The sequence below is a fragment of the Panulirus ornatus genome, chromosome 61 (assembly GCF_036320965.1).
Source record: "Panulirus ornatus isolate Po-2019 chromosome 61, ASM3632096v1, whole genome shotgun sequence".
Lineage (NCBI taxonomy): Eukaryota > Metazoa > Arthropoda > Malacostraca > Decapoda > Palinuridae > Panulirus > Panulirus ornatus.
Window position 1 is genome coordinate 614,545 of NC_092284.1, and position 26,661 is coordinate 641,205.

At 43.4% G+C, this 26,661-nt stretch overlaps 1 protein-coding gene across 13 annotated transcripts in view; it reads right to left on the reverse strand.

Moving 5' to 3' along the window:
- The window catches only part of LOC139767380 (uncharacterized), a 136,565-nt gene extending 113,675 nt beyond the window's left edge, over positions 1–22,890 (reverse strand). For 8 of the 13 annotated variants that reach the window (XR_011717045.1, XR_011717047.1, XR_011717049.1 and 5 more), the window contains exons 1-6: positions 17,791–17,961; positions 11,026–11,079; positions 6,958–7,035; positions 5,927–6,005; positions 5,352–5,599; positions 4,618–4,745 (exon numbers count right to left, since the gene is read on the reverse strand). Coding sequence is in view for 10 of the 13 variants with exons in the window: in XM_071696711.1 (XP_071552812.1) it covers positions 4,618–4,745; positions 5,352–5,599; positions 5,927–6,005; positions 6,958–7,035; positions 11,026–11,079; positions 17,791–17,889 (686 nt within the window). In the remaining 3 variants the exon portion in view is untranslated. Of the gene's footprint in view, positions 1–4,617; positions 4,746–5,351; positions 5,600–5,926; positions 6,006–6,957; positions 7,036–11,025; positions 11,080–17,790; positions 17,970–21,812 lie in introns of those variants that run through there. The other 5 variants (XM_071696709.1, XM_071696713.1, XM_071696714.1 and 2 more) reach the window with 5 other exon arrangements.
- Between the last annotated feature and the right edge of the window lie 3,771 nt (positions 22,891–26,661).

The window sequence follows — 26,661 nt, forward strand, 5'->3', positions numbered from 1 at the left end:
TAGATATACAATATCAGGAGCAGTGCGACATAATATCCATGTCAACATATGCTTCCAGAAATCCTCATTTTTCCACCTAATGATTCATGAAATACTTTTATAATGTGTGATGTTGGTATTGAAGGCTTTAAGCTTCTACAACTTTGTCTTTTCCTTTGTTTTGTAATGACATGTTTTTAGCATTAATTTTTTTTTTATTGATACTAGTATCTAACCTTAACCTCGGAAATATCTCAAGACTTGTGAGAGCAATAATTAATATTTGTCTATACTAACAATTTTTCAGGTTTTGAGCAAAAACTGATTTTTGCCCATTCACTGTACGATTCATATACAGTCCAGTATATTCAAACCAATACGTATTATCTGCTACATTTGGATTTACCCCACAACTGTCAAAAACATAATCCATAAGTATTGCATTCATATATTCCCCAGTGACCTTAATACTGCAATAAACTCCAGTACAACCTACCACCTGTCCACAGTTTTAGAAAATATGTGTTATAACTCTATAGGAGCATACTACAATATAGAATTGTTATTTAGGGTTGTTATTTCATGTGTGGCGGGGTGGCGATGGGAATGAATAAAGGCAGACAGTATATAAATATATATCTTTTCTTTCTTTTATACTATTCGCCATTTCCCGCATTAGCGAGGTAGCGTTAAGAACAGAGGACTGGGCCTTTGAGAGAATATCCTCATGTGGCCCCCTTCTCTGTTCCTTCTTTTGGAAAAAAAAAAAAAAATTGAGAGGGGAGGATTTCCAGCCCCCCGCTCCCTTCCCTTTTAGTCGCCTTCTACGACACGCAGGGAATAAGTGGGAAGTATTCTTTCTCCCCTATCCCCAGGATATATTATATTTTATTTATTTTGCTTTGTCGCTGTCTCCCGCATTTGCGAGGTAGCGCAAGGAAACAGACGAAAGAAATGGCCCAACCCATCCCCATACACATGTATATACATACACATCCACACACGCAAAATTGCGAGGTAGCGCAAGGAAACAGACGAAAGAAATGGCCCAACCCCCCCCCCATACACATGTATATACATACGTCCACACACGCAAATATACATACCTACACAGCTTTCCATGGTTTACCCCAGACGCTTCACATGCCCTGCTTCAATCCACTGACAGCACGTCAACCCCGGTATACCACATCGCTCCAATTCACTCTATTCCTTGCCCTCCTTTCACCCTCCTGCATGTTCAGGCCCCGATCACACAAAATCTTTTTCACTCCATCTTTCCACCTCCAATTTGGTCTCCCTCTTCTCCTTGTTCCCTCCACACTCCGACACATATACTCCTCTTGGTCAAGTCTTTCCTCAACTCATGACCTCTCCATGTGCCACAAACCACTTCAAAACACCCTGTTTCTTGCTCTACTCTCAACCACGTCTCATTTTATTTCTCAACACATCTCTCTACCTTACATTACTACACATGTACATACATACGTCCACACACGCAAATATACATACCTACACAGCTTTCCATGGTTTACCCCGGACGCTTCACATGCCTTGATTCAATCCACTGACAGCACGTCAACCCCTGTATACCACATCGCTCCAATTCACTCTATTCCTTGCCCTCCTTTCACCCTCCTGCATGTTCAGGCCCCGATCACACAAAATCCTTTTCACTCCATCTTTCCACCTCCAATTTGGTCTCCCTCTTCTCCTCGTTCCCTCCACCGAGATAATACATTGTTGGAACCACTATTCCTTCAAACATACCCATTTTTGCTTTCCGAGGTGAAAAAAAGGGCAAATGAGAGTTGGGGTGAGAGACTATCAGTAAATTTTAGGGAGAATAAAAAGATGTTCTGGAAGGAGGTAAATAGGGTGCGTAAGACAAGGGAGCAAATGGGAACTTCAGTGAAGGGCGTAAATGGGGAGGTGATAACAAGTAGCGGTGATGTGAGAAGGAGATGGAATGAGTATTTTGAAGGTTTGTTGAATGTGTCTGATGACAGAGTGGCAGATATAGGGTGTTTTGGTCGAGGTGGTGTGCAAAGTGAGAGGGTTAGGGAAAATGATTTGGTAAACGGAGAAGAGGTAGTAAAAGCTTTGCGGAAGATGAAAGCCGGCAAGGCAGCAGGTTTGGATGGTATTGCAGTGGAATTTATTAAAAAAGGGGGTGACTGTATTGTTGACTGGTTGGTAAGGTTATTTAATGTATGTATGACTCATGGTGAGGTGCCTGAGGATTGGCGGAATGCGTGCATAGTGCCATTGTACAAAGGCAAAGGGGATAAGAGTGAGTGCTCAAATTACAGAGGTATAAGTTTGTTGAGTATTCCTGGTAAATTATATGGGAGGGTATTGATTGAGAGGGTGAAGGCATGTACAGAGCATCAGATTGGGGAAGAGCAGTGCGGTTTCAGAAGTGGTAGAGGATGTGTGGATCAGGTGTTTGCTTTGAAGAATGTATGTGAGAAATACTTAGAAAAGCAAATGGATTTGTATGTAGCATTTATGGATCTGGAGAAGGCATATGATAGAGTTGATAGAGATGCTCTGTGGAAGGTACTAAGAATATATGGTGTGGGAGGCAAGTTGTTAGAAGCAGTGAAAAGTTTTTATCGAGGATGTAAGGCATGTGTACGTGTAGGAAGAGAGGAAAGTGATTGGTTCTCAGTGAATGTAGGTTTGCGGCAGGGGTGTGTGATGTCTCCATGGTTGTTTAATTTGTTTATGGATGGGGTTGTTAGGGAGGTAAATGCAAGAGTCCTGGAAAGAGGGGCAAGTATGAAGTGTGTTGGGGATGAGAGAGCTTGGGAAGTGAGTCAGTTGTTGTTCGCTGATGATACAGCGCTGGTGGCTGATTCATGTGAGAAACTGCAGAAGCTGGTGACTGAGTTTGGTAAAGTGTGTGGAAGAAGAAAGTTAAGAGTAAATGTGAATAAGAGCAAGGTTATTTGGTACAGTAGGGGTGAGGGTCAAGTCAATTGGGAGGTGAGTTTGAATGGAGAAAAACTGGAGGAAGTGAAGTGTTTTAGATATCTGGGAGTGGATCTGTCAGCGGATGGAACCATGGAAGCGGAAGTGGATCATAGGGTGGGGGAGGGGGCGAAAATTTTGGGAGCCTTGAAAAATGTGTGGAAGTCGAGAACATTATCTCGGAAAGCAAAAATGGGTATGTTTGAAGGAATAGTGGTTCCAACAATGTTGTATGGTTGCGAGGCGTGGGCTATGGATAGAGATGTGCGCAGGAGGATGGATGTGCTGGAAATGAGATGTTTGAGGACAATGTGTGGTGTGAGGTGGTTTGATCGAGTAAGTAACGTAAGGGTAAGAGAGATGTGTGGAAATAAAAAGAGCGTGGTTGAGAGAGCAGAAGAGGGTGTTTTGAAATGGTTTGGGCACATGGAGAGAATGAGTGAGGAAAGATTGACCAAGAGGATATATGTGTCGGAGGTGGAGGGAACGAGGAGAAGAGGGAGACCAAATTGGAGGTGGAAAGATGGAGTGAAAAAGATTTTGTGTGATCGGGGCCTGAACATGCAGGAGGGTGAAAGGAGGGCAAGGAATAGAGTGAATTGGAGCGATGTGGTATACAGGGGTTGACGTGCTGTCAGTGGATTGAATCAAGGCATGTGAAGCGTCTGGGGTAAACCATGGAAAGCTGTGTAGGTATGTATATTTGCGTGTGTGGACGTATGTACATGTGTATGGGGGGGGGGGTTGGGCCATTTCTTTCGTCTGTTTCCTTGCGCTACCTCGCAAACGCGGGAGACAGCGACAAAGTATAAAAAAAAAAAAAAAAAAAAAAAAATATATATATAATATATATATATATATATATATATATATATATATATATATATATATATATATATATATATAATCATGCTACATGCACTTTAGTAAGTGTAAGCTGAATCCTTCATATTTCCCATTACACAGTTAATCATGTGAAACACAATTTACAGAGTTTGGTTACATTTCACATGAAATTAAATTCCAATGCTCACAGAGTACCTCAGGCTTTATAATGTATCAGTTTTATCAGGTTCTGTAAGGAAGAACAAAAACTAGAGGATCTCTCCCACAGAAATCCTTCTACATGTCCAGTTAACTTACTGAATGAAAAAAGTCACAAGTGTAAACACACCTTCAGAAACATCACAGTGACATTTAGTATAAGATGAAATAATGATATGATATTCTATTTTCTTGCTCACAAATGGTCTAAAAAATACAATTCTAGTTAGGATCTGATAACACATAATCTTAGTTATCAGTTTTACCAAATTCCAGGCATGTTATAAAACAATTACACTAGCTGATCAAGCCAACAGCAATACTAACCTCCTATAGTCAGAAACAAACAGAACAGGTTCATGCTCAGTGTGAGTATAACTAACCTGTAAAAGTTATGATAAGAAGTACCAGCAGATCAGGCATAGTTTCCAACACTACACAGCTTCACATCTTGCTCAATAATATTCTCTAGAGAAAAAGTAACAAGCAGTGACGATAGAGGGAACTCACAGTGTCAGAGTTTAAACACTATGACCCAGCCAGGCATGAGCACAGGAGAGTCAAACAACAACAAAATTAGACACACACCAACAGATGAACAACCACACATCGTACCGGCCCTTGTACTTGTGGTAGCGCTGACGCATCTTGAGATAAGCCTGGTAGACTGTGTCCTTGCTCAGCCGCTCCATAACTGCTGTGCTGCCACCATCCTCCCACTCACTTGATGATTCCAGATCACTCTAAAACAAAACAGAAAGTTTCAATACGATTAAACACTATGACTCCCAAAAATTCTTGCCAGAGTAGTTACACCAATAATTACTCTCCATTCCAAACCAATCCCGTACATCAATTATTTCTGGCATGGGTGCAAACCTTAACATGTTTCTCTATTCTTTGCTCTGAAAACTAGTCCTTACCGACAGGTGGGGACCTAGATATCAAAATGGATAAAAACTAATATCTAAAAAAAATTCACATTACTCTCTGTTATCCTCTCTAAGTCTCCTCCAACTAAATAACCTCCTTCCTCTTCTTCTTTTTTTCTTCTTCCTCCCTAATCTCCATCTACTTACTCTTCCACATCACAGCTCATATTCTCTTTATCCAACTTCTCAGTATCTTCTTCCCAGATCATCTTTTGCATAATTGTACTTCACTTCAACATCATGCTCTCTCAACTCCTTACACTTTACCTCTATTTCCTCCTTTGGCCGCCTTTACTAACCTCTTTTAACTGCTTTTATCTCTTTAGCTATGCAGTCCCTCACTTTCAAATTACTGCTAAGGAGATTCTCCTTGTTAACTTTTTAATGGATGGATCACAACAGAGAAATATAAATTACCTGTGGCATATTAAAAGACACACCAGGGACTTCATAGATGGGGAACAGACTACTTGCATCACTGACACAGGACCCTGTAGAATCCCTTCTGGCCCTGTGGGTAGGGCTGCTAGTCACTGTGATTGTAGGGTCAAATGTCACACCAGCCACCCCCTGTCCCTGAAGAAGGCCATTTCCAGGGTCAGCCGATGAAAAAGTCTCAGCATCACTCAGGTCTACTAACTGGAACCCAGACTTGCTCGGAGAGCCTGAAAAAATAGTAAAAAAAGCACTCAAGCCTGCTTGGAAAGCCAGAAAAAATAGTAAAAGAAAACACTCAAACTTAACATTCTGTTTTCACCTTTAAGTACTTCATGAATTTAAATGATATAACTGTCAGTGTATCAGTATATAACTATCAGTGTATCAGTACTCCATGAGTCTCAAGTAACTCAATTATCAAATGCAACAAAAATCTGCTGCAATTTTCTGTCAATGACTAAAGCCCCAAAGCATCCTGGAGCTCTCAAACAGATATCATTCATAAATCAAGAACAAAGAACTGGGAAAAATTACAAATGCAAGCTACCACTCACTTTCATGGCTATCCTCATCAATGCTGAAGAGATCTTTGTTATGTCCCGCTGGTCTGATATCTGATATGTCCACCAATAGCTGCCAGAAAAGGATACTAGCTATGATATCTTCATACAAGTAATCTAATTGTTTTTTTTTTTCAATAAAAAAATAAGAAGCCATTCAATTCTTTACATGCTAGGATATGACTGAATACAGTGCGATGCATACCTGAATTACAATTTTCAATCTGCAACCATGCTAAGTTGAAAGCTAAAGAATCACTGTGGACATCTGAAGACACACACTCGGACACATGATAACAACAATAGACAAAGCAATTTGATGTAACTGACACAAAAGCAAGTCAAAGCTTTCTTCCTTGATAAAGAATCATATCTTTTAAATGTAAAACTTCAATTACATTAAATACTGCTCACTACCATTTTAATTACCAAAATCTATGAGCTCCTTTGGAGATATATGTTCTAACCAATGCAGAGGGTGTTAGGCTGTGGCTGCTCAATATGGGCAATGATAAATCAAGACACTGGTCAGGGAGTGGAGACAGTACACCAAAGTGATAAAAAAACAGGTGAAACAGAACATGCAAGAAACTGAATGCAATGGAAAAATAAATACATTATCATAATATCAAATAAGATGAAAAATTGAGAAATTTTAATCCATTAACGTATAAGACCGTAAATGGCCCAAACATAAAGATGTAAGTGGATTGAAATAGAGAAAGATTATAAAGACATCATCAAACTGCATTGATAAGAAAGGTAATGATGACATATGTAAATGGATGCTTGAATACATTTAAACATTTTGACAATATTCTGCACAGGTGTGGAAAATGGCTAAATTAATAAAAAAAATCAAAAGACAGATTACTCTTACAATTCCAATATTACTCATGTTCAATCAAAGTCCTGTTTAACATTCATTATATAACTAGAGGATGATGGCTACACAACAAAATAATGAACACGAATTCAACTGTCTTTTAATTCTCTGTAAAGGAAATACCTGAATATATACATACCTCATCTTGTAATGGTCCTGTTTCTAGTTCCCTTTTCTGCTCGCCTGGTGAGGCTGCCGTCCCACTGAATGGTGACAGCTAGGAAGTTAACAGGAATCAAAAGGCTTACATCACTCAGCATACATTAACAGTGGCAAACTTACAATTGTCAGTATTTTACCACATAACATGACAGATAAGATGTTAACATGAATTATAAGGCTTAAATCACTCAGCATATCATAACAATGGCATCAAATGGCTCACATCACACAGCACACATTAACATTGGCATCAAAAGGCTTACATCACAACATATCTTAACACTGGCTTCAAATGGCTTACAGCACTCAGTATACATTAACAATGGCATCAAAAGGCTTACATCACTCAGCACATATCAACACCAACATCAAAAGGCTCAAGTCACTCAGCATATGTTAACAATGGCATCAAAAAAGGCCTCCATCACTCAGCATACGTTAACACAGGTATCTAAAGGCTTACATCACCCAGCATAAGTTAATACTGGCATCAAAAGGTTTACATCATTCAGCATACATTACCAATAGCATCAAATGGCTTATAACACTCAGCATATGTTAACACTGGCATCAAACAGCTTACATCACTCAGTATATGTAACAATGGCATCAAAAGGCTTACATCACTCAACACGTTAACTCTGGCATCAAAGAGCTAACACCGCTCAGCTTATGTTAACACTGGCATCAAATGGGTTACATCACTCAGCATACATTAACACTAGCATAAAAGGCTTACATCAAGTAGCATATGTTAACACTGGCATCAAAAGGCTTACAATATATGGCATATGTTAACAATGGCATCAGAAGGCTTGCATCATTCAGCATACATCAACAAAGCATCTAAAGGCTCACATCACTCAGCATATATTAACACTAGCATCAAAAGTCTTACATCACTCAGCATACATTAACATGAATGAATAACATACAAAACACAAAAACTGGAAAATATGTATTAGATTAGATTAGAATGCAAGATAAAGTTGCTTTATTCATTTTTTTAACTCTTAAGTAAATGTCATTCAGTTTTAAAGGTAAGGAAAATGTTTGCATCCAAAATATTAAGGGAAGATTTGCACAAACTGTACTCATGTAACTGCTGTAAAAAGCACAAAAAATGTCTAAGTCAAAAGATGGTTATAGAAACAAATGTGATATTAAGGTATGATAAAATATTGTAAGATATAAGGTTACGCAAGTTATGATGCATAAAACACAACTCAGATGTCTTAGAACATCAGTTCCATGTCTGAAATATTCTCTGAAGTGAAGACTCAGAACAACATACTGTAAAATAAAAGTGACATTATGTTAATCTTTTAAACAAAAATATCACCTCTAACCAGTAATCGTAATAGGTTAAGCTCTCTAAACACCTCCATCATTTATTAGTACAAAAATCTACCATTGAGAGTAACTCACTCTTTTGCTCACACAAGTCAAAGAAAACAAGGACCTGACTTAACTTCACAAACTGGTGTTATATGTTCCCATATGCCCTGGAATATTAACCTTAAATCAAACAAAAACTGCCAGAAAAAAATGAGACATAAAAAATATCACAAAGAGACATCAAGAAGTGATCTGATACCAGTTTGCTACAATATCTCGATCTTTCAGGAAAAAGATACCATGAGTTAAACCAAAGTACTTAAAATCAAAACAGAACAATCCACTCAATTCCCATCACCTTACATGGTTAGTAAGTCTATGTCAACCACCACCAGTAAAATGTTTGTCTTCATGCTCTGATTTGTTTTCAGAACAAACATCATGTTTGTGCACACAACAATACTCTAGACATGTTTCTCTTTAGATTCCTGCACCATTAAAGTGTCACCTTTGAACATTTCTAATAATCATTGTATCACTGCCCATCATGTTTCACTCTGCTATATGTAATGTAAAAGGGGACACTAACAAATAGGTGTGTCAGATATACCATAGTTAAAACTATTCCAATTAATGAATACTACATCAAAATTAACCTAAAAAAATCACTTCAAAATCACAATATCAGAAGAGTAAACTGCATCATATACTGAAAGTGCTGCGAGCACTGGTGAAACCCTAAAAACCTCCACCAAAAGCTGATAAGCATGTGGACCAGCAGGCTGTGCAAGCCAGTGAAAGGAAATTATGTTGAAAATAAGTTTAATACAATTTGTCAAAATGCAAAAAGTGAGGATGTGCTAAGCCTGGCTAGGTTTCTTTGCCCTACTAATGGAGAAAAGATTTCAGCTAATGTGGATGTCTTACTCATGGAAACAAAATTCAGTGAATGAGACAATATATATACTGTAACTGAATGCCATTTTATCTACACCATTCTTGTAATACTAATCCAGACAGGTAATACTAATCTAGGCAGGATATAATTTGTAGTGTGACATAAAGATACCAGACAACCTCATCCTCTTGAGTTTACTAATTACCTTCATTAGTCATTAAAATATTCACTATAAATCTTATTACCATAATTTTCTAATAAAAAAATATAAGTGGAAATAATTCATCCTGATACCATCAAAATCTTAGTAATCCTTTAGTAGATTATCATATTTGTGTTGTATATGGTTCCAAGATCCAAATCTGCCATGTAATAGAGAACCAACTTAATCAAGAACTCAAAAATCAAAGTTCTGGTTTGCTAGATCTTGATTAATCATGATTAACTGTGACTGTACTTCAAAGCATAGCACAAAAAGCAGCTGCACATTGCAAATAAGTCTTTTCAGAAACAAAAACAAAGAAAATGGATAAGTTGCTAAATGCTAAGCAAATTTCTACTTATGCTGTCTCCCAGTTACAATGGGTAGCATCTACCCAAGTGATAAAAATTAATTTAATGTAGACCTATGCACAATGAAGTGACGGACTCCATCATAATAAATATTACTGTACCAGTCCTCCACAGCCTAAAAGGATATAACCAGTGACTCGGGTTGTGAATGCAATTAAACTTTCCAACATTACAGTGTCTCCTCAATATACTGTTTCCTATCATAAGCTCAAACAAGAAGATAATTGCCAATATACATTTACATAATTCTGAGTCTTCACTGGGTTCTATGTAGTTTGGATTCTGGTTAACTACAAACTGAGTAATGAGACACATCATATCATCCTTGGAAAATTAATAATGTGATTCATAATATAATTATGGCTATCATGGCAGTGGGTTATCAAAATATAGATCAACCTGGTCCTTGAAAATATCGAAAGATTCTGCATGACAAAATCCAGAATATAAATGTATTCCAATCAATAACAAAGAATACAATGGTAATTCATGTTAGTGAGGTCCTTGAAAAGCATGATTCTGGACAAGCAAGTTCAAATTATCCAAGGTTCTTGCTTTGTACCAAAATGAAGTTATCACGTCCTGGATAATCATAAATTTGGTTTTGTCAACGATGGCCATGGCATTTAATACAGTAGTTGTAGCAATGAAAATAAGTTCAACACAGAATTAATAGTATAGCAACATGTCTTAAAGGGATTGAATCTTCCAGATAATATAAATTTTTACCCACAGCTTTAAGAGATTTAAGGATCATTCCCTAATGATATAAGACAAGTAAGATATTTCTTTGTAGAATGCTTTCATGTTAGTATCAATGACAGAAATGAAAGTAAATAAGGCACACAGAGGCAAAAACCAGAGGTGATGACAGCAAAATGAAGTTCGTATCATACCTGCCATAAGTCATTGTATTCTAAGCAAAATAGTGACCTCACTGTGGTACTGCATGACAGCAGTCATACTGTGCTGCATGACAGTAGTCATGATGCACTGTATGATACTTTTGACATTTTATCATAGTTTATAATGCATTGCTTTTGAAAGAGGCAAAATATCAGCATTACTTGCATGTACATTACAACTGTAATTAAATCTTTTCTTTGGAAATAATAATAAACCAATCTGACTGAAGACAAAAGAGTTATACTCAAAATACTCCAACTCATGGCAGTGACTACAGATACACCGCCCAAAGCAATGAAACCTGCAACTTTATCAACATGACAATCTTACAGTTAACTGGTTCCCTTCTCTAATGGTCTCAAGCCACTGATCCGTATCTGATGTCTGTAAAGTAAGTGATCAAAGCTTTAGTAGATGAGCAAAGATAAGTACTAACAACAAACACTTCCATCACATCAACTCTGCTGCAGCAGATTTTACATGTTTCATGCAATTTTAGCTTATCTTTCACACTATCGTTTGTTAAAAGAGTAATATAATGCATATTTACTCATCAATGTCAGTGTCTTTAGTGTAAATGTTGTTTCTTGTCCATGCAGGGTCTTGTGCTATGGTGAACTGGTGTTTGTAATATTACAGAAATGGGTGATGTCCACAACTTACAAGAGAAAGCGTAACTCCTATGTGCTTCGTGAAGATTGTTTCAGAGAGACATGTCTGGTGGATTGTTTCAGATGGGCATATATCTGGTGGACTGTTACAGAGAGACATATGTCTGATGGATTCGAGGACTAGGTTGGAAGGGTAGTTGTTTACTGCATGTTGAGCCTTTACAGGTATTCATATGAATCATATTAATGCCAAGTATGTTGAGGGAAACAGAATCTGTAAATACAGGCTGTTCAAGTGTGAAGCAAGGGTAAACTTTCTGTCTATACTTGGGGTTGGTTTTTGGTTCAGGGACAGTTTAGGTGGGAAAGGTCTAGTGTTGTTGCACAGAACTGAGTGCTGAGTATGCTGACGGAGAAAAGTACTGGGAGGATCTTTGTTTCAGTGTGGTGTTCTGTGCTTGAGGATACTTAGCACAGTGACTGTTCTGAGTGCACTATTTAGTGTGGTTTACAGCTTTGATAAAACTAATTCAAGAGGCTGGAAGACCAGGCAGGTGAGGCAAAGTCTAAAATGGAGCAGATGAAGTGCTTCTAAAGGAAACTGAGGAATTCTTTTTCTTGTCTAAATCAGGCACTAGTGTTCTGAGACCAGTTAGCTTGTGTGTTGCTTGTGTTGACATTATTCACGAGGAAAATGAATGTCGTGTGTGTTTTATGCAATGCCTAGAACGGTGACTGCATAGTTCACTGGAAGTCTGTCCATTTAAATTGAATGGTAGGTGTGAGTTGGACTTGAGTCTGTCTAGGATCAAAAGAGATTGTGACTGAAGACTTCCTTGGAGATACACACACACACACACACACACACACACACACACACATACACACACACACACAAATATACACACATACACACATACACAAACACACACACACACACACACACACACACACACACACACGTATATTTCTTATTATCATTTTGCTTTGTCGCTGTCTCCAGTGTTAGCGAGGTAGTGCAAGGAAACAGATGAAAGAATGGCTCAAACCACCACATACACATGTATATATACACACGTCCACACATGCAAATATACATACCTATATATCTCAACGTATACATATATATACACACACAGATATATATATATATATATATATATATATATATATATATATATATATATATATATATATATATATATATATATTATCCCTGGGGATAGGGGAGAAAGAATACTTCCCATGTATTCCCTGCGTGTCGTAGAAGGCGACTAAAAGGGGAGGGAGCGGGGGGATGGAAATCCTCCCCTCTCATTTTTTTTTTTAATTTTCCAAAAGAAGGAACAGAGGGGGCCAGGTGAGGATATTCCAAAAAAGGCCCAGTCCTCTGTTCCTAACGCTAGCTCGCTAACACGGGAAAAGGCGAATAGTTTAAAAGAAAAAAAGATATATATATATATATATATATATATATATATATATATATATATTTTTTTTTCTTTGTTGCTGTCTCCCGCGTTTGCGAGGTAGCGCAAGGAAACAGACGAAAGAAATGGCCCAACCCACCCCCATACACATGTATATACATACACGTCCACACACGCAAATATACATACCTACACAGCTTTCCATGGTTTACCCCAGACGCTTCACATGCCCTGATTCAATCCACTGACAGCACGTCAACCCCGGTATACCACATTGCTCCAATTCACTCTATTCCTTGCCCTCCTTTCACCCTCCTGCATGTTCAGGCCCCGATCACACAAAATCTTTTTCACTCCATCTTTCCACCTCCAATTTGGTCTCCCTCTTCTCCTCGTTCCCTCCACCTCCGACACATATATCCTCTTGGTCAATCTTTCCTCACTCATTCTCTCCATGTGCCCAAACCATTTCAAAACACCCTCTTCTGCTCTCTCAACCACGCTCTTTTTATTTCCACACATCTCTCTTACCCTTACGTTACTTACTCGATCAAACCACCTCACACCACACATTGTCCTCAAACATCTCATTTCCAGCACATCCATCCTCCTGCGCACAACTCTATCCATAGCCCACGCCTCGCAACCATACAACATTGTTGGAACCACTATTCCTTCAAACATACCCATTTTTGCTTTCCGAGATAATGTTCTCGACTTCCACACATTCTTCAAGGCTCCCAGAATTTTCGCCCCCTCCCCCACCCTATGATCCACTTCCGCTTCCATGGTTCCATCCGCTGCCAGATCCACTCCCAGATATCTAAAACACTTCACTTCCTCCAGTTTTTCTCCATTCAAACTCACCTCCCAATTGACTTGACCCTCAACCCTACTGTACCTAATAACCTTGCTCTTATTCACAGTTACTCTTAACTTTCTTCTTTCACACACTTTACCAAACTCAGTCACCAGCTTCTGCAGTTTCTCACATGAATCAGCCACCAGCGCTGTATCATCAGCGAACAACAACTGACTCACTTCCCAAGCTCTCTCATCCCCAACAGACTTCATACTTGCCCCTCTTTCCAATACTCTTGCATTCACCTCCCTAACAACCCCATCCATAAACAAATTAAACAACCATGGAGACATTACACACCCCTGCCGCAAACCTACATTCACTGAGAACCAATCACTTTCCTCTCTTCCTACACGTACACATGCCTTACATCCTCGATAAAAACTTTTCACTGCTTCTAACAACTTGCCTCCCACACCATATATTCTTAATACCTTCCACAGAGCATCTCTATCAACTCTATTATATGCCTATATATATACATTATATATATATATTTTTTTTTTCATACGATTCGCCATTTCCCACGTTTGCGAGGTAGCGTTAAGAACAGAGGACTGGGCCTTAGAGGGAAAATCCTCACCTGGCCCCCTTCTCTGTTCCTTCTTTTGGAAAATTAAAAAAAAAACGAGAGGGGAGGATTTCCAGCCACCCGCTCCCTTCCCTTTTAGTCGCCTTCTACGACACGCAGGGAATACGTGGGAAGTATTCTTTCTCCCCTATCCCCAGGGATAATTATATATATATATATATATATATATATATATATATATATATATATATATATATATATATATATATATATATATATATTGGAAAGGATCACAATTTTGCACGTGATCAAGATATTCCTATAAGTCTTGTGTCTCCCCTGATGATGTGATTATTACACGAAAAAGCACTTGGGAACTTATCGTGTTTCATTTTCCCCATGCTCATAGGAATATATATATATATATATATATATATATATATATATATATACACACTCAAACTTGCTCCCTCATCCTCTCTGGATGGTACTTCCTTTTTATATTTATTCAATGCTTCCCATATTAGCAGGGAAATGCCTGGGGTCACACACAAGCCATACATACCTGCTACACTCTACACTTGCCCTACACCTCCCTCTACCACCCCACAATCTCCCTGCAACACCCCAAACCTCAGAACACCATCATACATGTAACAACCCACATCTTCCAGCAACACCCAATGCATTCCTACAATACCACACTTCCAAGCTACACCCCATACCTCCCATCATCCCAACATCTCCCAGCAACACCCATATACATCTCTAAAATACAACACACTTCCTATGTGCACAAATCTCCAATCACCACCATAACACTCCCAGCAACACCCCAGACCTCCCTAAAACACTCAACACCCCAGACCTCCCAGCAACACACTAGAACTCCCAGCATTATGCCACAACTCCCTGCAACACACCATGTCTCCCAGCAACACATTACACTTCCCATCATCATGCCACACCTCCCAGCAACACCTCACACCTCCCAGCAACACACCACGCCTCCCAGCAACACCCCACACCTCTCAGCATCATGCCACACCTCCAAGCAACACGTCACACCTCCCAGCAACACACCACACCTCCCAGCAACACCCCACACCTCCCAGCAACACACCACACCTCCCAGCAACACCTCACACCTCCCAGCAACACCTCAAACCTCCCAGCAACACACTACACCTCCCAGCAACACATCACACCTCCCAGCAACACACCACACCTCCCAGCAACACCTCACACCTCCCAGCAATATACCATACCTCCCAGCAACACACCACACCTACCAGCAACACACCACACCTCCCAGCAAAACACCACACCTCCCAGCAACACACCACACCTCTCAGCAACACACCACACCTCCCAGCAACACCTCACACCTCCCAGCAACACACCACACCTCCTAGCAATACACCACACCTTTCAGCAACACCTCACACCTCCCAGTAACACCTCACACCTCCCAGCAGCACACACACACCCAGCAACACACCACACCTCCCAACAACACACCACACCTCCCAGCAACACCTCGCACCTCCTAGCAACACACCACACCTCCCAGCAACACACCACACCTCCCAGCAAAACATCACACCTCCTAGCAACACACCACACCTACCAGCAACACCTCACACCTCCCAGCAACACCTCACACCTCCCAGCAACACCTCACACCTCCCAGAAATACACTATACCTCTCAGCAACACCTCACACCTCCAGCAACACCTCAAACCTCCCAGAAATACACCACACCTCTCAGCAACACACCACACCTCCCAGTAGCACACCACACCTCCCAGCAAAACACCACACCTCCCAGCAACACACCACACCTCCCAGCAAAGCACCACACCTCCCAGCAATACCTCAAACCTCACAGAAATACACCACACCTCTCAGCAACACCTCACACCTCCCAGTAACACCTCACACCTCCCAGAAATACACCACACCTCTCAGCAACACCTCACACCTCCCAGTAACACCTCACACCTCCCAGCAACACACACACACCCAGCAACACACCACACCTCCCAGCAACACACCACACCTCCTAGCAACACCTCACACCTCCTAGCAACACACCACACCTCCCAGCAACACACCACACCTCCCAGCAACACCTCACACCTCCCAGCAAAACACCACACCTCCCAGCAACACACCACACATCCCAGCAACACCTCACATCTCCCAGCAACACCTCACACCCCCCAGCAACACACCACACCTCCCTGCAACACCATAGACGTGGCAGCAATACACATCTCCCAGAAACACCTCACACCTCCCAGCAACACCTCAAACCTCCAAGCAACACACCACACCTCCCAGCAACACACCACACCTCCCAGCAAAACACCACACCTCCCAGCAACACCACACTTCCCTGGAACACACCACACCTCCCAGCAACACACCACACCTCCCAGCAACACACCACACCTCCCAGCAACACACCACACCTCCCAGCAACACACCACACCTCCCAGCAACACCACACTTCCCTGGAACACACCACACCTCCCAGCAACAACTCACACCTCCCAGCAACACCTCACACCTCCCAGCAACACCTCACACCTCCTAGCAACACACCACACCTCCCAGCAACACACCACACCTCCCAGCAAAACACCACACATCCCAGCAACACACCACACCTCCCAGCAAAACACCACACATCCCAGCAACACACCACACCTCCCAGCAAAACACCACACCTCCCAGCAACACCTCACACCTTCCAGCAACACCACACTTCCCTGGAACACACCATACCTCCCAGCAACACCTCACACCTCCCAGCAACACCTCACACCTCCCAGCAACACACCACACCTCCCAGCAACACACCACACATCCCAGCAACACACCACACCTCCCAGCAACACACCACACCTCCCAGCAACACACCACACCTCCCAGCAACACCTCACACCTCCCAGCAACACACCACACATCCCAGCAACACACCACACCTCCCAGCAACACCTCACACCTCCCAGCAACACACCACACCTCCCAGCAACACACCACACCTCCCAGCAACACACCACACCTCCCAGCAACACCTCACACCTCCCAGCAACACACCACACCTCCCAGCAACACACCACACATCCCAGCAACACACCACACCTCCCAGCAACACATCACACATCCCAGCAAAACACCACACCTCCCAGCAACACCTCACACCTTCCAGCAACACCACACTTCCCTGGAACACACCATACCTCCCAGCAACACCTCACACCTCCCAGCAACACCTCACACCTCCCAGCAACACACCACACCTCCCAGCAACACACCAAACCTCCCAGCAACACACCACACATCCCAGCAACACACCACACCTCCCAGCAACACACCACACCTCCCAGCAACACACCACACATCCCAGCAACACACCACACCTCCCAGCAACACACCACACCTCCCAGGAACACCACACTTCCTTGGAACACACCACACCTCCTAGCAACACCTCACACCTCCCAGGAACACCTCACATCTCCTAGCAACACGTCCCAGCAACACCATGAACGTGGCAGGAAGACTATACATCCGCCTGCAACACTGGTGGCAGCAGAGTACATAGCGAGGGTCAGCTGGTCATATTGGCAGGTGGTGGTGTTGTATACCTGGGTCAGCTGGTGGACAGACTGCTGGACTGAGACTGGTAGTCTCAGGGAAGTGTGTTGTACTTCCTCCGTGATCTTGTCCCGTAGTTTCTTGAACATTTTGGTAAAGTTGTTGGACGAGTTTCACCATATTCCACCTTGCAACCATCCATTGGTCGCTTACACTCCCAACACTCACTCACTCATCTTAACTACACACCAACCAACCAACCAAACAATCACTTCTTGTATTGTTATTATGTTTTTATAATAATTAAGAACAAATATGATATAGTCTGACATATAAATTCTTCACTAGAAGAAGTATAACGTATAGATTCGTATAACATAATGACCTAAGCTCTGTCATTGGATGTATAATGAGGAGATTAGGTCGCCATTATTATGAAGCTGTATAGCATTATCTTCATCAAATATGTCAACCTAAATGCTTAACTAATGGTTAACTCTGCCACAATGACCAATGACCAGTTGCCACACGATTAACAATGGCGGGTCATCATTCGCAGCAGAGACACGTACAACATTCCTGGTGTATTTAATTGGAAGGTCAACGGTCATGTGAGGTCAAAGGTGATGTGAGGTCAAAGGTGATGTGAGGTCACGAGTGAGAGTAACCTGAGTTAGTCTGAGCCTCGTGCAGGTCAGGTGAGGTAGGGCGTGGCAGGAGGTCAGTCCATGACCCCTGGTCATACATCCTTCACTCTGCCAGACATGTCTTTGTGGTATAGCATTATAAACAACCAATTCCGCCATGTTTGGCTACAATACATACGACTGTAGACGAAGATAAATATTGACATAACTAGAATAAAAGGGAATCACCATCTTTCCTATAATGCTCGTCAGACCCTAACGATACACCTAACCAGGTGATTATGTATCATTTACGTTAATCACTTCATTCATTCATGATTATTATTGAGACAAATCATCGTAATCAGTAAACTAGTGATTATACGAGAAGCCATACAATCAAATTTCATAATACAGGGAAAAAACACGTCATTTAAATAATAATAGAGAATATTTATGTTAATGTAGTTCATCTTGATGTATGAATATCTTAAATTAATTTTGCATTGAAGATTAAGATGACGTATTGGTTGGTAGTGGAACATCCAGTTTGGTGGCTGACACCTGCATTCTCCGGATCATCTCCTGTAACTTGGCTTCCTCTTTGATATCTATTTTCGTTGTGTACATATACCATAAAACTGAAGAAAACATTACTAATATTAATATTTTCGCCTAAAATCTAAGTATTTTATACTTCTAAATAGAGTAGATATATTAGCTTATGCAATGATATTGTCATGAAGTTACGACAGAGAATCGAACAGATTCTGTGAAGGCTCACTTCACGCCCAATGACGTCATAAGCTGCCATACTAGTTTAGTTAGTCAAATGGCTCTGCTCTATCTTCTAGATACACACGCTTTACTAGCTCTAACTTGGCACTCTATATGGTATAACAGATTACAGGTTACTACCTATTAACACTACTGGGAGGTATGATAACTCTAAGCAAGATTTAGTTGCTCATTTGATAATTACATCCGCTCTAAGCTGGCTCTGATGAGAGGTATGTCCGCTCTAAGCTGGCTCTGATGAGAGGTATGTCCGCTCTAAGCTGGCTCTAGTTGCCCAGTATATAGGTATGTCCGCTCTAAGCTGGCTCTAATGAGAGGTATGTCCGCTCTAAGCTGGCTCTGATGAGAGGTATGTCCGCTCTAAGCTGGCTCTGATGAGAGGTATGTCCGCTCTAAGCTGGCTCTAGTAGCCCAGTATATAGGTATGTCCGCTCTAAGCTGGCTCTAATGAGAGGTATGTCCGCTCTAAGCTGGCTCTGATGAGAGGTATGTCCGCTCTAAGCTGGCTCTGATGAGAGGTATGTCCGCTCTAAGCTGGCTCTAGTAGCCCAGTATATAGGTATGTCCGCTCTAAGCTGGCTCTAATGAGAGGTATGTCCGCTCTAAGCTGGCTCTGATGAGAGGTATGTCCGCTCTAAGCTGGCTCTGATGAGAGGTATGTCCGCTCTAAGCTGGCTCTAGTAGCCCAGTATATAGGTATGTCCGCTCTAAGCTGGCTCTGATGAGAGGTATGTCCGCTCTAAGCTGGCTCTGATGAGAGGTATGTCCGCTCTAAGCTGGCTCTAATGAGAGGTATATCCGCTCTAAGCTGGCTCTGATGAGAGGTATGTCCGCTCTAAGCTGGCTCTGATGAGAGGTATGTCCGCTCTAAGCTGGCTCTAGTTGCCCAGTATAGAGGTATGTCCGCTCTAAGCTGGCTCTAATGAGAGGTATATCCGCTCTAAGCTGGCTCTGATGAGAGGTATGTCCGCTCTAAGCTGGCTCTGATGAGAGGTATGTCCGCTCTAAGCTGGCTCTGATGAGAGGTATGTCCGCTCTAAGCTGGCTCTAATGAGAGGTATGTCCGCTCTAAGCTGGCTCTAGTGGCTCTACTGAGAGGCATGTCAGTTCTAAGCTGGCTCTGATTACTCTGATGAGAAGTATATCAGCTGTAGGCCAGCTCTAGTGGCTCTGGTGAGAGAGGTGGTGGGTCAGCAGTGAGCTGGCTCTAGTGGCCCTGGTGAGAGAGGTGGTGGGTCAGCAGTAAGCTGGCTCTAGTGGCTCTGGTGAGAGAGGTGGTGGGTCAGCAGTAAGCTGGCTCTAGTGGCTCTGGTGAGAGGTGGTGGGTCAGCAGTAAGCTGGCTCTAGTGGCCCTGGTGAGAGGTGGTGGGTCAGCAGTAAGCTGGCTCTAGTGGCCCTGGTGAGAGAGGTGGTGGGTCAGCAGTAAGCTGGCTCTAATACCGCCCACAAACAAGGTCATGGTCGTTACTTCATTACGACCTGTACACTGCAGGTCAGCATCACTGAACACTTACCGTCACTACAACTTCATCTTCACTACAGTGACTCATATATTCTGCCCACGTTATACCACTACAGCTTATACGACACCACCACAGCCCACCATGACCCACCAGCCAGGCATGACCCACCACTTGGACAATGACGAACTCAAGCTGAAAATATCACGAGTGGGGCCCACCCCCACAACCCACCCAACCCACACCCACCCACCCCCACACCCCACCGCCAAAGCCAACACCTTTTTTCTACTTAACACTTATATTTAACTCCCCACCATCTTCACTTAACACTTATATTTAACTCCCCACCATCTTCACTTAACACTTATATTTAACTCCCCACCATCTTCACTTAACACTTATATTTAACTCCCCACCATCTTCACTTAACACTTATATTTAACTCCCCACCATCTTCACTTAACACTTATATTTAACTCCCCACCATCTTCACTTAACACTTATATTTAACTCCCCACCATCTTCACTTAACACTTATATTTAACTCCCCACCATCTTCACTTAACACTTATATTTAACTCCCCACCATCTTCACTTAACACTTATATTTAACTCCCCACCATCTTCACTTAACACTTATATTTAACTCCCACCATCTTCACTTAACACTTATATTTAACTCCCCACCATCTTCACTTAACACTTATATTTAACTCCCCACCATCTTCACTTAACACTTATATTTAACTCCCCACCATCTTCACTTAACACTTATATTTAACTCCCCACCATCTTCACTTAACACTTATATTTAACTCCCCACCATCTTCACTTAACACTTATATTTAACTCCCCACCATCTTCACTTAACACTTATATTTAACTCCGCACCATCTTTACTTAACACTTATATTTAACTCCCCACCATCTTCACTTAACACTTATATCTAACTGCCCACCATCTTCACTTAACACTTATATTTAACTCCCCACCATCTTCACTTAACACTTATATTTAACTCCGCACCATCTTTACTTAACACTTATATTTAACTCCCCACCATCTTCACTTAACACTTATATCTAACTGCCCACCATCTTCACTTAACACTTATATTTAACTGCCCACCATCATCAGTCACCACCCCACATGTAAACAACAGGTAATGGTCATGTGACACTTACCTTCTCGATGACTGTGACGTCATCGTCCTGGTCAGGTGTGGATGATGACGAAGACATGATGACCTCGGCCAGGTGGTCTTCCTTCCCGCCACAAACTTGGACCAGCACTCTGGACCCTTACGTGATGGTTGTGGTGTCCGTCAGGCCTGGCCTGGCCCGTCACTCCTCACGTAGACAACAGCGGGGCTACAACACCTGGTCCTGTGGTGTGGTGGTCTCTGCTTGGTCCTGTGGTGCAGTGGTCCCTGCTTGGTCCTGTGTGTGGTGGTCTCTGCTTGGTCCGGTGGTGTGGTGGTCTCTGCTTGGTCCTGTGGTGTGGTGGTCTCTGCTTGTTCCTGTGGTGTGGTAGTCTCTGCTTGGTCCGGTGTGTGGTGGTCCCTGCTTGGTCCGGTGTGTGGTGGTCTCTGCTTGTTCCTGTGGTGCAGTGGTCCCTGCTTGGTCCGGTGTGTGGTGGTCTCTGCTTGGTCCTGTGGTGTGGTGGTCTCTGCTTGGTCCGGTGTGTGGTGGTCTCTGTTTGGTCCTGTGGTGCAGTGGTCCCTGCTTGGTCCGGTGTGTGGTGGTCCCTGCTTGGTCCTGTGGTGTGGTGGTCCCTGCTTGGTCCGGTGTGTGGTGGTCTCTGTTTGGTCCTGTAGTGTGGTGGTCTCTGCTTGGTCCGGTGTGTGGTGGTCTCTGCTTGGTCCGGTTTTGTGGTGGTCTCTGCTTGTTCCTGTGGTGTGGTAGTCTCTGCTTGGTCCGGTGTGTGGTGGCCCCTGCTTGGTCCGGTGTGTGGTGGTCTCTGCTTGTTCCTGTGGTGTGGTAGTCTCTGCTTGGTCCGGTGTGTGGTGGTCTCTGCTTGTTCCTGTGGTGTGATGGTCTCTGCTTGGTCCGGTGTGTGGTGGTCCCTGCTTGTTCCTGTGGTGTGATGGTCTCTGCTTGGTCCGGTGTGTGGTGGTCTCTGCTTGTTCCTGTGGTGTGATGGTCTCTGCTTGGTCCGGTGTGTGGTGGTCTCTGCTTGTTCCTGTGGTGTGATGGTCCCTGCTTGGTCCTGTGGTGTGGTGGTCCCTGCTTGTTCCTGTGGTGTGGTGGTCTCTGCTTGGTCCGGTGTGTGGTGGTCTCTGCTTGTTCCTGTGGTGTGGTGGTCTCTGCTTGGTCCGGTGTGTGGTGGTCCCTGCTTGTTCCTGTGGTGTGGTGGTCTCTGCTTGGTCCGGGGTGTGGTGGTCCCTGCTTGGTCCTACGTCACCCTACTGTCATGTGAAGGATGAGGTAAACACAATGTTAATTGGGAAATAATAACATTCGTATTTCATAAATTATAACTACAACTTACAACCACATTGTTGACGGTCCAGCCCTTCACCTGGCTCAAGAACTTAAACATAAACTGGAATATCTTAAACTAAACCTAATATGGCAACACCAACACTAAACCTAATATGGCAACGCCAACACTAAACCTAATATGGCAACGCCAACACTAAACCTAATATGGCAACACCAACACTAAACCTAATATGGCAACACCAACACTAAACCTAATATGGCAACGCCAACACTAAACCTAATATGGCAACGCCAACACTAAACCTAATATGGCAACACCAACACTAAACCTAATATGGCAACGCCAACACTAAACCTAATATGGCAACACCAACACTAAACCTAATATGGCAACACCAACACTAAACCTAATATGGCAACGCCAACACTAAACCTAATATGGCAACGCCAACACTAAACCTAATATGGCAACGCCAACACTAAACCTAATATGGCAACGCCAACACTAAACCTAATATGGCAACGCCAACACTAAACCTAATATGGCAACGCCAACACTAAACCTAATATGGCAACGCCAACACTAAACCTACTATGGCAACACCAACACTAAACCTAATATGGCAACACCAACACTAAACCTAATATGGCAACGCCAACACTAAACCTAATATGGCAACGCCAACACTAAACCTAATATGGCAACACCAACACTAAACCTACTATGGCAACACCAACACTAAACCTAATATGGCAACGCCAACACTAAACCTAATATGGTGCCGTGTTCCCTGTACCATGCCGTGTTCCCTGTACCGTGCCGTGTTCCCTGTACCGTGCCGTGTTCCCTGTACCATGCCGTGTTCCCTGTACCGTGCCGTGTTCCCTGTACCATGCCGTGTTCCCTGTACCGTGCCGTGTTCCCTGTACCATGCCGTGTTCCCTGTACCGTGCCGTGTTCCCTGTACCGTGCCGTGTTCCCTGTACCATGCCGTGTTCCCTGTACCGTGCCGTGTTACCTGTACCATGCCGTGTTCCCTGTACCGTGCCGTGTTCCCTGTACCGTGCCGTGTTCCCTGTACCATGCCGTGTTCCCTGTACCATGCCGTGTTCCCTGTACCGTGCCGTGTTACCTGTACCATGCCGTGTTCCCTGTACCGTGCCGTGTTCCCTGTACCATGCCGTGTTCCCTGTACCGTGCCGTGTTACCTATACCATGCCGTGTTCCCTGTACCGCGCCGTGTTCCCTGTACCATGCCGTGTTCCCTGTACCGTGCCGTGTTCCCTGTACCATGCCGTGTTCCCTGTACCGTGCCGTGTCCCCTGTACCGTGCCGTGTTCCCTGTACCATGCCGTGTTCCCTGTACCATGCCGTGTTCCCTGTACCGTGCCGTGTTCCCTGTACCATGCCGTGTTCCCTGTACCATGCTGTGTTCCCTGTACCGTGCCGTGTTCCCTGTACCATGCCGTGTTCCCTGTACCATGCCGTGTTCCCTGTACCCTGCCGTGTTCCCTGTACCGTGCCGTGTTCCCTGTACCATGCCGTGTTCCCTGTACCATGCCGTGTTCCCTGTACCGTGCCGTGTTCCCTGTACCCTGCCGTGTTCCCTGTACCGTGCCGTGTTCCCTGTACCATGCCGTGTTCCCTGTACCATGCCGTGTTCCCTGTACCGTGCCGTGTTCCCTGTACCGTGCCGTGTTCCCTGTACCCTGCCGTGTTCCCTGTACCATGCCGTGTTCCCTGTACCCTGCCGTGTTCCCTGTACCCTGCCGTGTTCCCTGTACCATGCCGTGTTCCCTGTACCGTGCCGTGTTCCCTGTACCCTGCCGTGTTCCACAACCTCACGTGTTGTACCAGGATTGTTTACCTTCACAGTGTGTTGTACATTTCATCACAACACTGTGTTGTACAACTTACTAAATAATCAAAATCACAAGCGTAAGTTTTCCTTGTTGATACGCAGCCATGCAACACAGGAAACCACAACCATGCAACACAAGAAACCACAACCATGGAATACAGGAAACCACAACCATGGAACACAGGAGATCACAACCATGCAACACAGGAAACCACAACCATGGAACACAGATCACAACCATGGAACACAGGAAACTGCAACCATGCAACACAGGAGATCACAACCATGCAACACAGGAAACCACAACAACCATGCAACACAGGAAACCACAACCATGCAACACAGGAAACCACAACCATGCAACACAGGAAACCACAACCATGGAACACAGGAAACCACAACCATGCAACACAGGAAACCACAACCATTCAACACAGGAAACCACAACCATGCAACACAGGAAACCACAACCATGCAACACAGGAAACCACAACCATGCAACACAGGAAACCACAACCATGCAACACAGGAAACCACAACCATGCAACACAAGAAACCACAACCATGCAACACAGGAAACCACAACCATTCAACACAGGAAACCACAACCATGCAACACAGGAAACCACAACCATGCAACACAGGAAACCACAACCATGCAACACAGGAAACCACAACCATGCAACACAGGAAACCACAACCATGGAACACAGGAAACCACAACCATTCAACACAGGAAACCACAACCATGCAACACAGGAAACCACAACCATGCAACACAGGAAACCACAACCATGGAACACAGGAAACCACAACCATGGAACACAGGAAACCACAACCATTCAACACAGGAAACCACAACCATGCAACACAGGAAACCACAACCATGCAACACAGGAAACCGCAACCATGCAACACAGGAAACCACAACAATGGAACACAGATCACAACCATGCAACACAGGAAACCACAACCATGCAACACAGGAAACCACAACCATGCAACACAGGAGATCACAACCATGCAACATAGGAAACCACAACCATGCAACACAGGAAACCACAACCATTCAACACAGGAGATCACAACCATGCAATACAGAAAACCACAACCATGCAACACAGGAAACCACAACCATGGAACACAGGAAACCACAACCATTCAACACAGGAAACCACAACTATGCAACGCAGGAAATCACAACCATGGAACACAGGTAATCACAACCATGGAACACAGGCAATCACAACCATGGAACACAGGAAATCACAACCATGGAACACAGATCACAACCATGCAACACAGGAAATCACAACCATGCAACATAGGAAACCACAACTATGCAACACAGGAAATCACAACCATGGAACACAGGTAATCACAACCATGCAACACAGGAAATCACAACCATGCAACATAGGAAACCACAACCATGGAACACAGGAGATCACAACCATGCAACACAGGAAATCACAACCATGCAACATAGGAAATCACAACCATGGAACACAGATCACAACCATGCAACACAGGAAATCACAACCATGCAACATAGGAAACCACAACCATGGAACACAGGAGATCACAACCATGCAACACAGGAAACCACAACCATGGAACACAGGAGATCACAACCATGCAACATAGGACACCACAACCATGGAACACAGGAGATCACAACCATGCAACATAGGACACCACATCTATGCAACACAGGAGATCACAAC